Source organism: Coturnix japonica, chromosome 1 (assembly GCF_001577835.2).
Source record: "Coturnix japonica isolate 7356 chromosome 1, Coturnix japonica 2.1, whole genome shotgun sequence".
NCBI lineage: Eukaryota > Metazoa > Chordata > Aves > Galliformes > Phasianidae > Coturnix > Coturnix japonica.
This window is the reverse complement of record NC_029516.1, coordinates 103,487,912-103,503,299: the sequence shown is the minus strand read 5'-3', so window position 1 is coordinate 103,503,299 and position 15,388 is coordinate 103,487,912. Positions and strand designations below refer to the sequence as shown.

Here is a 15,388-nt window from a genome sequence, read left to right as displayed (position 1 = left end):
CTTATGCAGTTACAGCAGCATCAATAAACCAGTAAGAATAATTATATTTTATATTTATTAAACCCTTTAAGATAAGAAAACATGAACTTAGCTTACAAAACATTTATTTTATCTCGTTCAATGTAAAAATACAGTTTCTTGGGAAAAAAAAAAAAAACTTTGAAATTTCAAGTGCTTGAAGAAAAGACTACATATAACAAAGTGCAAGAAAAAAATTATCTCTTTCTAAAGTTGGTATAAAGATGTACTATGGATAAATAAAAACAATTGAAATTGGCATGGAATGGGTAGTTTGAAAATAACACTTTTTTGATATACACATTTACTGAACAAAATGCATGCATGGCAAACTGACATTTTTAAACTGGAAAATGTTATGGAAAAATAATGAAGCAACAGAAATAAACATGAGCTTTTCATTGCTGAGTTTTCGTTAGTTGGCTAATTTAACTTAAGGGCAAGTTTAAGACCAAAACAGAGAATTATTGTATTAGAATATAACGACTTTCCCACTTGCAGACAATAGGGTTTTTCTTATTAATATCTGCAGAGTTGACACTGACCCTGATGCTCTCAATGTTAGTAGGATTCTATTAGCAGTAGCAGTTGCAAACATACAGGTTTGCCAATAACAACTCACAATTTGTGCATAGTTGAGTCTTCGAAACTGAGCAAATTTGCTCTCAAAATCTCGCCAGCGCTTGCTGAGCTGTACCAGGGTTGGCTCCACTGCTTTTGCAGCCCCATCCTTAGACAGGCGTTCAGCCTGCCTGTTCACCGCATTCAGATCTTCCTTCTTCTTCTCCAACTCTCCACCAATCTCCTAGTGAGCAAAACCAATACAGGGCCCAGGACAGTTAGCTAACTAGATCAATCAACTTATAATTAGCAAAATACTTCTGTCAGAACTTCCATTTCAATTTTATTGTTACAGTTAAAATGTTCAGCTATTTCTTATCTTAGAGGTAAACAAAACAAAAAATAACTGAGATTAAGGAACCTTCTTGTAGGCTGGCTGTAGATACATCAGAATCTAGTACAAACTGAGAATTAGTTAGCAACGGCCAACGGGTTCCACATTCTGATTCTTGCTAGCACATTGTAATGGGCGGTTGTAGATTCTTATTAATTATTTAATCAGTAAGGGTCAGGCTATTCAGGATAAATAATCGGACAGTTTACAAATATATTATCTGAATCTTCAATACAGTGCTTAATTCCTGTTTTACTCTATGGGAAACTCAACAGAGAATGAAGCAAAGAAAGACGAGGCAAAAAAACTAGGAAAACCTTTGACAATATGTAAATAAATCTACAGATTTTGACAATGACACATGAATGTTCAGATGAAAATGAATGTGCTAACATGAGATAGAGGTCATCCATTTATCGGTAAGTCATTTGTTCATCTGGAACAAAGATACATAAAATCAATTACAATTTTTACTAAAAAACATTTAATGCTTCTTAATACATTGCACACTCCATATTGACAAAAAAAAAATTTAATGTTTTTCAAATAATTTATGTAACAATTATTGTAACAAATGAATACAAGAGGTAGTACAACAAATAAATATCAGTTTGAATATAGATTGTTAGCATTTGTTTTAGTTAAATCAGAAATAATCTATTGAAATAATAATATTTTACATTTATTGAAATATTACTTTAATTTCCATCTTTTAAATTAATAAATTTATCACTCAAATAGATCTACCGATGCCATCCCCCCCAAAAACCATTACCTTTAGCTTCTGCTCATCTTTGTGGTCTGGTAGACTGGCTAACTTTTTCTCAATGTCATCCAGCCAAGTCATTAGGTCATCAGCCTGCCTCTTGTATTGATACCACTGATGAGAAATCTCTAAAGCTTTTTTTCTTCTTTGAGACCTCAAGTCCTGTTTACAGTGCAGACATTATTAGATTATGAATGAAAGACTTATAAAATATGAATTGGCATTTGTGAACACTGAAGGAAAAAAGGAAAGGTAACAGATCCACTATTCTTAATTAAATGATTATCTTTAAATTGAATGTGGAAGTATAAAAATACAGGCTATTTTCATCAGTTTGACAGGTAAATGTTTATGTTAAAGGAACGTGGATATGTGAGCAATACTCAGAGAAGTTAACACACCTACATAAATATCAATCTTTCTACATATAAAACACTTCTCCTCAGAATACTTACTGGATAGAAGGAAACGCAGACCACATAGTAGCTAGGTGTAAGTGGGCTTCCTGTGTTTTGTGAAATTCTAACATATGTGAAAATTCTGTGGCTATTCTAAAGAAAATCATTTCAATGCAAAAAAATGTATTATAGACCATTACATACCACATGTGCTTACGACTCAGATTTATTAAAGTATTAAAACTTCTCTTGAATAGGACATGAAAAAAATACTATTGTCCTGGAAGTATTACTAAATATACTTTAAGTGTTTAGCTTCATTCATGAAGATTTCAAAAATACTTTCATTCCAATAACATCTTACTAAGAAGTGACTTAAAAAAAAAAACAACACACCTTACATAATTTATACAAAAATTATGCAAACAAATTTGCTTCAACCTTCCATGAATTTTATTTGACAAGGTTGAATGCTCAACTGAACAACTCAAAAGGAAACAAACAGTAAAAATCTGGCCAGTACTATAACTCTAAAAACAGTATTCTCCTCCATTAAAAAAATATGAATTAGTTCTGTTTAACTTAAAAAATCCAAGACAAACCTAACATATTTTAAGTTACAACATAATGAGAACAAAACACCAACACATTCCAGCTATTCTTATACTGCATTCACATAGCAAAATTGTAGAAATTAGAATGAAACCCATAGGAAACAAAAGAAGATGCTCAAAAATAAGTAGTAATTAAATGTAAGCATGCTGTGTTCCTAGTGTTAAGAAGAGCTAAACGAAAATTTTCAAGAAAAATGCATCCTGACGAAGGAAAAATTATTCAGATACAACTGCCAGAGTCTATGCCTCTAAGGTGACAAAGCTGATCTTTCAACTACAAAATTCTTCATTTCTACATTTTATTATTCTCCAGGAAGTTGATATCCTAAATTAAATCTCTCAGAACAGAATTTAGATGTATGACTTTGATTTTCATCTTCTTATCTGCTAGTTCTACTGATACAGACAGACTGATATAGATTATAATCTACCCCACCACTATTTTAAAGAGGGGAGTGTCACATTTCCTGTTGAAAGATGTCAGCACGCTATTATTTATTTTCTACTAGTATAGTATAAACCAAATTATTAATTACAACAAAAGTGTTCTGCAACTCAGAATCTAATTTCACGAGGCTGCATTGTAGCTAAGGTCTGGAGTGCTGGTAGAGAAACATAAAAATTGCAAAGCGTCTTTAAAAAGAGGTAATACAACCAAATAAGTGTTTACTGTCTGATTGGTAATCATCTGGTTGTCACCAAAACTGTGACAAAACAGTGCTCATTACTCGGCACAGTCAATATGCCTTTTCCAAAGCTTCAAGGAATAGTACAACCAACTATATGCTTACAGCTGAATAGCTCCAAATGACTTATCTCTAAATAGTAATGGGGATTCATTTAACTTTACAGAACATTACCCTGAAATGAAGAAAAATCTGTTTTATTTGCATGTGCTTATAACGGTAGCTCCTATACCTTGAGAGCATTATGTTTAGTCTGCAACAGCTGTTGTTTTATCTTTATTTCCTCCCGTTTTCTCTCATCTGTGATTCTTTTCTGAAGCGTGTCACCCCTTTGCAGCAATTCTTTCACTGTGCTCTCATCATCTTCACTCTGATTTAAAATAATAACAGGTAAAATGGGCATTTAATTTAACTAACACTTAAGTACTGGAGTTTTAGACATATAAACCTACACTTCCTATGCTAAAGTAAAGATCTAAAAGCTACTTGCAGATCTGTTCTGAAGATATAATAGCATTTACTTTCTGTATCACATGAAGGACTCGAGAGGTACAAATAAAACAGCAAATGAAAAGCTCCAGATGTTTTATACGAGATTATAAAGAACATCCAGGATAACAGGATAAAAACATTAAAGAGAGAAAGATAAAATATTTCAAATTGAAAACTGAAATGTGTATCTCAAATATTCTACAGAAGTTTCAGTAATCATTGAAATTGTCAGTATGGTAGAGACAATGTGATTCCTAAGCATTTCATATAATAGTATCAATACAATACAAGACAGCTTTCTAGCACTGAAAATGGTACCACTATGTACTTTTCATACAGAAGGTGAACCGATTCCTACAGATTTCAAGACCATCTTTGAAACAACACTAAACATTCTACATATATAAACAGGGAAAAAAAATAAATAAATAATGCTATAGCATTGGAACATTACCCCCATAAAACTTAATTAACTTTTTATTAACCACTTGAGTAAGTACAGCCTCAAATTGCTTATGTTTTTCCTGCATTAAAAAAATAAAATAAAACGGTAAAAAATGTCCTTTTAGCATTGATATAAAAGATCTATCTTTGAATAATACCTTGAAAGGAAATACAATACTGTTTATTTATATTGCTTGTAAAGAAATATATATCTGATCTTGCTGAGGATTCACAAAGTGAGGATCCTAAAGATTTCATAGTTTCATAGTTTCATAGTTTCATGCGGGTTGGAAGGGACCTTAGAGATAAAGATCTTCTTTTATTGGCTATATAAGAAATGCCATTCATCTGAAAATTACATTGAAGAATTCACAGCGGTATTCTGTTCATGACTTCTTGTTTTTGTTTTAATACACATACATCATTTTACTATCCACAAACAACAAACATAAGTAATTAAACTTACCACAGTCACATATTCACAATATAAGGTATGACCATATATGTTAATAACTAATCTCCATGTATTATTTGTCTTTAGTAAATGTCTTCTTTTACTATATTGCCAAAACAGATACAGTACTCTGAATTAATGCTAACTTGGAACCTTTGAATTTATAATATATTAGCACAGTCAAATTTTGTCCAAGTCATATCTAAAGATCTTAACACAAATAAGGTAGTTTCTCATTTTCACTTTTTCATCTTCCTATCTACTTCATTCAAACTTCCATTTCAATCAAATTACCATATCTTTATTGAAGTCCTCCTCTTTCAGATTCACCCCCTGCTGAATTTCAACCTCCAGTGGTTCAAGCAATTTTTGTATATCAAAGTCAAATTGCTCCACTTCCTTCAAAGGAATAAAGGGCTAGAACGGGAAAAATACAAATATTTAAATTTATTTAAATTACATCTTTAATAGTCTTATTAGAAACATAAACAAGAACAGACATCTGTTCCACTCCCTATTACTAAAAAATTACTAGATTTTTTATAAGATGAAAAAATTATCACCGTACAACTCTAACTACACACATACACAAATAAAGTTCAGAATTTTACAATATCCTGGGGTTCTCATGTAAGAAATACACAAAAGATACAATTAGAATTCTGTGGCAAATGAAGATTTTTAAAAAAACAATATTCTCACATTTGTGAGCAAAGAATAGGCTCAGATAAACAGTGTATAAAAAATTAAGTGTAGACACTAGCTGGCTAAATCTGATCTGCCAGAAATAGTATGGCAACAAGTAGTCAATTTAAACCATGCTCTGCTACCAATTGAGAACAATTTCAGGATAATATGTCTCAGTGTTTTGAAGTCACTGTTCTGTCAAATAGAACAGCAAAAATACCAGACTGATTACAAAGCATCAATCTCAAATTAATTAATTAATTAAATAAATAAATAATAATAATAAATAGTTTAATTTTACATAAGATATCCACTTAAAGATACTATGCAACATACTAAAAAATAATAACCAAAACCTTGTTTCTAGAAAGCACTCCAGGTGAGGCCTAACAAAGGCAAAGCAGAGAGGGACAATCTCTCCCTGCTGTCACCCCTCTTTTGATGCAGCCCAGGATACGATTGGCCATAAGGACTACAAGAGTACACTGCTAGATCATGTCCAGCCTTTTATTCACCAAGAGACCTATGTCCTTCTCCACAGCACTGCTCTCAATGAGTTCTTCTCCCAGTCTGTAGACATATCTGGGATTGCCCTGATCTAAGTGCAGCACTTTGCACTTGGCTATGTTGAACTTCATTCAGTTCATGTGGACCCAGTTGCCAATCTTGTCCAGATCCCTCTGGATGGAATCCCTTCTTTCTGCCAATACTGACTACACTACTCAGGCTAGTGTCATGAGTAAACTTTCTGAAAGTATGATCAATCACCCTGTCTATGTCATTGATAAAAATGTTAAGAGCACCAGTCCCATGTCTGACCCCTAGGAGACACTACTTGTGATGGGCCTTCAATTGGACATAGATTTGTTAATCATAATCCTCTGGCTCTGACCATCCAACCAATTCTTTCTTATCCAACAGACTAGCCTTCTGAATTTAGAGATAAAGATGGAGTGGAGGACCACATCCACGCAGACATCATCAGTTGCCCTTCTTTTGTCCACAGATGTTGTCAGTCCATCATAGAAGGCCAACAGATTGGTCAGGCACGAGCAACAGTTGGTGAAACCTTCTTGTCTTGCATGAGCTGTAACTCAGCCTCCAGGTGAATCTGCTCCATGAATTTTCTAGGCACAGAGATGAGGTTCACTGGCCCGTAATTTCCCTTTCTTAAAATTGGAAGTAATGTTTTCCAGTGACCAGGGACTTTGCCTGAAACCCAAGACTTTTCAAATATGAGAAGAGTGACTTGGCAGCCACATCAGCCAGTTCCTTCAGGACCTTAGACTGCATGTCATCCAACCCCATAGACGTGCACACACACAGTCTCATGTAGTGATCACTGATCTGTTCTTCTCTTAATGACCAAGAAACTCTTTGATGTACCTCTGTCTACTTACTAAAGTGATAAGTACATTAAATTTTTGTCACTTCCCTTGTACATTTCTCTACAGCACAATTGGTCTTTTTTTTATAAAGCATATGTTTGTAATCAAGATGTTAACAGCCAAAGCTATTCAGTCAGACAAAAGAGGCTAGACATCAACTAACAGTCAGAAGATCTGTAAACTGTTATCAGTTGTTCCACAGATGAACTGGGAAATTTAGAGTAAAAATACATTAATTGTATCTGGTTGATGATTTTAATGACAAAAACTCTGTACACTTATACACATTAATGGAAATATAATAATGGATGATATTCATAAGGAAACATACTGTTCTTAAAAATTTTCAGGAAGAAGCTCAGCTTCTTACCTAGCAACTACTTGAACCAAGGCAGAAATAACAGCAAAATACAAAGTAATCTATACTCAAATGATCTGAAGAATATATTCAAAAGTATCAGTAAAAGAAGAGAAATCCACTAATAAAAGGAGAATATTTAATTACTATTATCTTCTTGTATAATGGAAAGAAACATACTCGCTGAAATTCTAGTAATTGAATAAAGTTTAAAAAACACTTGAAAATTTTAAATCTCAGTACACTGTGATATACTTACAGCTTCATTTAATTATTTCAGGCCACAATTATTCATTGTTCCTTGAATTTATTTGCTATTTTTTATTTACTTCACTGTCGTAGTGATAATTGTCAGTACTTTTAAAAATAATTTCAAAACATGCAAGAACTGACTGTACACTAATTATAAAAGCTTATTAGCCTCTCAAATTGATTTTTCAGTGTAACTGCAGAGTGTCTATTTTTAACTAAATATTAGTAAACAAAAAAAAAAAAAAAATTGAAGTATACTATCTCTTAATAACTTATCAGCCCATAAATCTGAAATTATGACTAAGGGAAGTACGGCTCTACTTCTACAGATGTGAACAAGCCAAGATATAAAATTTAGTCCTTTATACAAATGAATACAGTTCAGAAATAGTGCAGCACTACGGACAACCTTTACCAGTCACAGTGTAGTTGTCCATTTTCCACAGTACTGGAGAAGGTTTCCTAAATTCTCACCTGCAGTTAAAACAATGTGCTGTAGTCACTATTCTTATTTTGCTAGGTATATGCAGTAAAAAAACATAGTGAGGTGCTGCCATTCCAAGTCATTTTTATTTTTTTTTTCTGTACATTTCATAAGTGAAATAAAATCTAAGTGAGAATGTTGACATGTTGAAGACATTTGTATGTTATATTCTGAAGACAGATATATATATATTTTTTTTCCTGACAAATGTCTTTTTGTCCTTCTTTGAGTGAGCTCACAGCACACAATGCAAACAATTAACCCATGAAAAATCATCCACTGGCAGCTGCATTATTTAGATCACTTCATCAATGGATGCCTCATTACAACGTTTCACCTTACAACACAGTGGAAGAGTATGGCACAAATCAGAAGGAGTTCCGTACTGCAGTATTCAGAATAGAAATGTTACACAATAGAGTTGTTTGTGCCTCCATGTCCTCTGTCTACTGTTTGTTACCTCTGTACTGAGTAGAAGCACATTGGAACTGCTGAAAGTATGATGGCTGCCAGGAAAACAAAACAAAACAAAACAAAACAAAACAAAACAAAACAAAACAAAACAAAATCCCTAACATAATCATCCTAAGTCACAGGAGTATGAGTAGGCTGGGGGTTGGGAAAGTTGGGAGAGGACAGATGACCTGAACTGGCCAAAGGGATACCATATCATATAAAGACTTGCTTCAAAAAATCAAAGTAACAAACAAACAGAAAAAGAAAACAAACAAAAAATAACCAAAGCAAAACAACAACACCAATAAGTACATAAGGAGAGAAAGAAGTGGGTCCCACTTCCAAAGTATCCACTGATGAAAACTAGTCTATGCATCAATGCGCTTAGGGGAGGTAATGTGTCTTTATGGCACTTGCTTTTTTTCCCCTCACCTATGAAATTGTCGGTGTATCAACCAGATAGTTTTCTCAGTTTCACTTTCATTATTCCAATCCCCCATCCTGCTGAGGGGATGAGAGCTAAGTGAGTTACTGTGTGGGTGCTTAAATGCTGCTGGATGATGTCTACCCACCATAATAACACAGAATCAATATTCCTCAAAATCTATGTTAAAACTACTTAGAAAGGGCAGCAGCTTTGGAAAAACATGTCTTGTTTATTGTTGTGCAGTAAGGAATGCTACATTGGTCAAAGAAATAATGTCAATAACTCTGCACTCAGTTACAGAAGGAACTTGTGTCCCTGAAGAGCAAAATGATTAGAAATCATCCAGTTAAAGTTCATCTTAACTAGCAAAGATGAAATGATATAGTCAGACAATTGTTGGAGCTTGCTTGTATTACAAAACAAATAATATTTTCATCTTTCAGCCAAATAGCGCATCAGTTTTAAACAATCCAGAAGTTAATTTTGCCTGCATATAGGCTATGAGAAAGTACTTGGATTTTCAGGAGAGACTAATAATTCCTGGAATAAAACAAACAACAAATGTCAAAATAAGACATACTTCTCGAAGAGAGAGGCCATAAAAAAGAGTGTTCTGAAAAATTCATTCATATCCTTTGCATAATTTTTGCATTTAAGATTAATATGATTTATTTTTAATTTAATTCCAATTACATGCCACTGTTCATTTTTGCAGTTCATAAGTGTGCAACTCAGCAATATACTGAAGAAAAGAAAATACAAACCTTATCCCTGGTTTTCTCCTCAACCTTTCTGGAGGTCCCTCTAACCTCTCTTGTTTTCAAGCAAATATTGACACAATTAATTCACATTGCTTCATAGTTTATATCATTAAGCTGATGTATTTATTTATTTATTTTTCCCTCTCTAGGACATATTCTGTTCCACAAATGAAAACTAAATCAACTCAAATATGTACAAAGAATGTGCTGATTACAGAGGGCACTGATCACTGTGAAAGTCCAAAACAGGAAATGAAAATCATGCAACCTTACTTATGCATTTGTAAGGCTTATTTCCTTCCCTGCTATTGATCCTCTGTGCATTGATTTCCTGTGCCATTACACTAGCTACCACAAAGACATAGGATCAGGATCCATATACTCCTGCTATTCAAGCTACATGGCTGCCTGCTTTAATCTGCAAAACAACTCTTCACAATAAAGGCAGCAAAAAACAGTGGAGAAGGTGAATGGTTTATGTCCTTCCTCATTCCACGCCAGAAGTTACAACTTGGCCAAAAATGCCCTAGTTCATATTGAACTCATATTCAGTTAAGTATTTGAACTAATTGAAGAGATAATTAGCTGAAGTAAAGTTGAAGTAAACAAAAACAAATACATGCATGCCAAACCTTAACGAGTCTCAGCCTCATAGGAAAAAACATGTAATAAAAATTACCCCTCTGAATTAATTCATATAAAAAATGGTTATGGACAGTAATTTCAGAAGATTAAGAAACTTATTATTGCCTAGATGATATTCATTTTTAGTGTTAGTGAGGTAACAGGTATATGTTTATATAAACTTAGTGAATATCACTATTTGCGCAGTAGTCAAAAAACTCCCTTAATGCCAAACCTCCCTCTAACACTCACACTTAAAAATAGAAAAATGGGATTTTAATGTATTTTCCTTTAAAAACTTAGCTTTTGAAGACACTATAGTCCATTGACGAGTTTTAACTGTGCACCTTATATAGATACCATTCTGTACGCATTTCCATATAGAGGCAAGTCTTCCTACCTTTCCACTCTTAATTCTTTGTGATATGGCAGCAAATCGATGGTTGAGCTCTGATAGTTTAGGCTCTATTACTTTCCTGCAGTGATCACCACGGTTTGTCATCAAGTCTACCGCTTGGTCACGCACAGAGTCCACCTTTGGATGCATATCATTCAGCTCAGCCTTTAAGCGCTACAGTCCGTGAGCAAGAGACAGGGCTTGAAGTTAGTAATAAATGCAAAGAGAGAGAAAGAGAGAGAGAGAGAGTGTGCAAAGGAATAGGGAGCAAAACCACAAAGCAAATTCAGACAATTATGCATGAGCATGCAAACACAGTATAAATACATGAGATAACATTCATAATCACATCCCTCAAAATTTACAGCAGGAATGTATCTATATATCTTTTTTTCTGATCTTCTATTGGAATATAATTTTGGATAGTATTTCTAGAGAGGTTGTTATTTGCCATAATACAATCTTCAACATATTTGAGGGTAGAATCAATTATTTTATGATCTTAAAGATAAGGAAAGTTGCTAATTGTGTTAAGACACCGGCACTAGTTGTCCAGAGATGCAGGTGCCACATCTTTGTACATGCTCAACACCAGCTTCGATGGGAACTTGGGCAGCCTGACATAGTGGGTACCTGTGGCAGGGGGTTGGAACAGAATAGTCTTTAGGGGCCCTTCCACACCAAGCCATTCTGTGATTTTGTGATCATAATTCATACATTAAAGAACTCAAGGTAACAGTTGCTATTTTCATTACTGTTTAGTAATGTTCAGTGGAGGGAGGGAAAAATAATGAGATGAAGACCAGTGTGATATTTCCGTACAAATCTACCAATATTTTTTACAAAACCATACCTTCTACTTCTGTAATAATTATAACAGAAGATGCCAATACGGGCACAGGCAAAATAGGGGAGCTACACATTCAGGAATCATAAACACACCTGAGCATTAGGAAGTATTTCACAATGTCTGTGAAATGCCTATATGCATTATAAGTGCAAACTTTTATAGATGGCAAAGATAATAGTACTTTGTGCTTTATGTTGGCAAAACTGTTCATCTTTCTTCCGAAGTCTGTCCTGTAATTATTCTGAGATCAATGAAACATTGATTTATGCTCTGTGTAAGTGCTACTTGAAAATTCTGATTACCCTGGAATTTTCTTTGGTAAATGGTATCACTGCGTTGCCATCAGCAATACAATTCTTATTTTGATTTCTGAACTATTTCTCAGATAATATGCAACATTTCACACTTATTACTAAAGTAAGTACATGCATGTATATATAAATCTATATAGATAAAAACTTAAAGTCTTTTACAAAGAAATTATTTTAAGTAGATACTTTGTCACAATTATTACATGCCAATTTTTCATCAGTCAGTCAAATGATGCAAGAGGCCAAATAAAACCTGTAAATCAATGCACTCAGCCATTATTATGCAGATTGTTCCCCATGTAATATTCTTGCTCATGGTGTTGGGCTAGCATCAATGCAAGCAGTGTTTATAGGACTAAAACAATTATATGACAGAGAAATCCAATGCAGATACCACAGACATAAGAAAAGAATAAAAGAAATATAGAAAAGTATTTAAAAATGACAGAATGGGAGAAAGGGTTTTTGTTTAACCAGCTCCGTTTAAGTTTTTTTTTTTTCCAGCAAACAGGTTTAAAAAGATGATGTTCTACTCACCATGATGTAACCAAGACTTATAAGGTATCTGGTTTTATCCCTTTAGGGACTCAACTTTTGCAGTCTTGTACAAAGTCTACAGCTGCCAGAGGGTAGCTTTATCGCAGAGAATATAATGTTAATCAATTCTGGATACCTTTAAAAATATGCTAGTTCTGATACATTCCTTTTCAGAATAAAATTAATGTTTTCCAGAAAATCACATTTATTTTATTTTTTATTTTTTTTTTACCTTAAGAGTTTCCTCTTTTTGCTGGGGCTTTTGCTTATCAGATTCATCCAACAGTATTTCAGCACGATATATCCAAGTCGTGACATTAGCTACCTTCTGATCAAAAGCCTCCATGTGCTTTTGATATTCCTGTATGTGAAAAAGGTAAATACTGCATACAAAAAAGTAATCAGAACTGAAATAATAGTCATATTTATGCCATTTGTGGCAAACACATGTATGTTATGAAACAAAATTTCCTTCTTATACAATATACTTGTCTTGTGAAGGACAAAATCTATCTTATGTGTTTGCTTTCACTTTATATACTTTATTGCTTTGAAAGACATTCTAGAAGAGACAGAATCTTCCTAAGAGACAGACAGGAGGGTGATACAATCACAGCCAGAAACACGCATCTGCAGCTCAGTGAAACTGCTGAGAGGAACAGGAAGCTGGTGGCCATGCCTAATGGAGGTGAAATTTCCCAAGAGTCAGGCTTGATTTTTGTTGAGCTACTGAGCTGATGGAAACTACGATGGAAACAAGGATTCACTTGCAAAATCTCCATCAAGAAAGTGAGTTACATATATAAAATTTTCATGTACATTTCACCCAGCTTATCTGCTTTCAAATTTTACTTTTTAAAAAGCCACTGTTGTTGATACTCTAATAAAACTTTTTGTTGTTGCTGTTGTTTATTTATAAATGTTTTGTCTTTTCTGATGAGACAGAATGAGATGTATGCATACCCACCTCAAAATTATAGTGAGCAAATAAGTACATACAGTTCACCTATAGGAATATGGACATTTAAGTAGTGTGACAGTAGCAAACACTAATGTTTAATTGAGTTGTACCTCTTAGTCACTAAAAGTATTGTGTTGTTTTGTTTTTTTTTTTTACAGAAACTGCAATACTGCTACATAACATTACCAATTACATAACCACAGCAACCTATAAACTTCAATATATATTTATTATAATCAGTTCTACATTGAAGCTGAGCACCTACATCATGCTGGACCAAATGCTTCAGTCTTTCAGAGTGGGCAAACACAAATAGATGTCTGCACTTGGATGATTCCTGTAGATGAAGAAGCCCTGTACTGATTCTGCATATCTGTTACAGAAGCATTCTTAAGATAATGGTCTCTAGTAGAGCTCTAAAACATCAAGCTCTGAAAAGTTAAGTCTAATGTATCCCTGAGAACTACTTCAGTTACTCTTGGTTCAAATTGGATTCTGATTTCAACAGGAAGAGAAACATCATAGAAGATTTGCTTATGTGCTCAGCCACTGTATGGTGGCTATGATATTCCTTCTTTGCTTTTGTCAACTCTTTGGGACAACACGAAGGAGAGAATAAAGTTTTATGATTGCCAGTAGTTCTAAGCAGCCGGGAATTCTTATTTTAAATTAGATGTGTATCAGGAATTTACTTTTTATGAGGTTTATTCTGGGTCCCTTAACAAACTATCCTCATCAAAACTTGCACCACAAAATTGCCCAGAGGATGACCACACAGTTCTGAAGTACCACATCATTTTTCAGCACATGACGTAAGTAGTCCTGAACAGAGCTTCTAATTCACTTTCCTCTGAAATGAATTTAATTCACATCCATTCTGAGGACCAAAACAACATGCAAGTGGTGACTTCCAGGTTGCACTTCTATGGCAAACAAAAATGCTAATGTAGACAAACACAAAGTCAGTACCAATACTGGCCATTTCCTTTACTTGATTCATATTCAAGTAGTCTAGGTCTTAGGGAAGAAAAAAAAAAAAAAAGGCCCAGAAACTACTATGGCAGCTAAGAATGGGAAATACTAATATATATACATAATATGTATACAACAAAATAAACAATGTGATTGATTTTCAATGAATTAGAAAAACATACTCTGTGGCACCAGAAAAAGCAATCCCATGAGAATGAGCACCCACACCTGTGCATCATTTCTCTTGTGGGCACAAAGGCATTTTTCTTACCATTAACAGATTTAACCATTCCTCGGCACGTGAAGTTACTGCGATCCAATTACTGTTCAGGAGGCTGAGTTTATCTTCCACTAGACTTTCCTTTCCTTTCAGTACTGTCTTCAAATTCTCTCCTAAATCACAGATATTCTTAAGCTGGACTTGGCGTTTCTCAATCTCCTTCTGTGTTTCCTACAATCAGCAGNATAAAAAAAAAAAAAGGTAAATTAAGCACTGTCCACACAAAGATAATCAAACGGCCACAAGGTTCATCCTCTTGCTTCCTATAATTGGGGAAATATGTATAACATAAATTGTTTGGTTTTCGCTCTGATAAAATTGTGTTCTTCATTTTCTTATATTTAGTAAACAAATTCTTCTTATAAATAATGAATTAGCTCTCACTACAGTGTTCAAAATATAGTTTTAATACTTTATTATTAAAAAAAACAAACCAAAACAAAACTATGTTTAACAATATTTACCTAGAGATATCTACTTTGCATGTAATAAAATGACATAGCTATGAAATTGCACATAATGAATAGGACAGTAAGAAAGCATTATAATAACATCTCAAAGCTTATGGAACTCTACCAAAACTTGTCTTATGAAGGATTTCAGCATTGCTTTGGTATTTGCCAATGCAATCTTTTTTTTTCAGCAGAAACCATGTTCTGTACTGTCAATTGTCTTGTTTCCAAACTGTAGAAACGCATCTTTTCATTCCACTCACCTGGGATTCTACTCAGTGATCTAAAATATTAAAATACTACCCATATCATCTAGAAACCACATATATGTAGGATGTTCTGAAAGTAACGTCTCCTATTTATT

General features: G+C 33.8%; 1 protein-coding gene across 18 annotated transcripts in view; it reads right to left on the bottom strand.

Annotated features, from left to right (window-relative positions):
* Positions 1–15,388, bottom strand: part of DMD (dystrophin) — a 1,014,969-nt gene that overhangs the window by 575,188 nt on the left and 424,393 nt on the right. For 14 of the 18 annotated variants that reach the window (XM_015884249.2, XM_015884262.2, XM_032449414.1 and 11 more), the window contains 7 exons: positions 14,564–14,743; positions 12,592–12,720; positions 10,665–10,835; positions 5,122–5,244; positions 3,670–3,807; positions 1,749–1,901; positions 641–823 (listed from right to left, as the gene is read on the bottom strand). In XM_015884249.2, coding sequence (XP_015739735.2) covers positions 641–823; positions 1,749–1,901; positions 3,670–3,807; positions 5,122–5,244; positions 10,665–10,835; positions 12,592–12,720; positions 14,564–14,743 — 1,077 coding nt within the window. Of the gene's footprint in view, positions 1–640; positions 824–1,748; positions 1,902–3,669; positions 3,808–5,121; positions 5,245–10,664; positions 10,862–12,591; positions 12,721–14,563; positions 14,744–15,388 lie in introns of those variants that run through there. The other 4 variants (XM_015884284.2, XM_015884278.2, XM_015884319.2 and 1 more) reach the window with 4 other exon arrangements.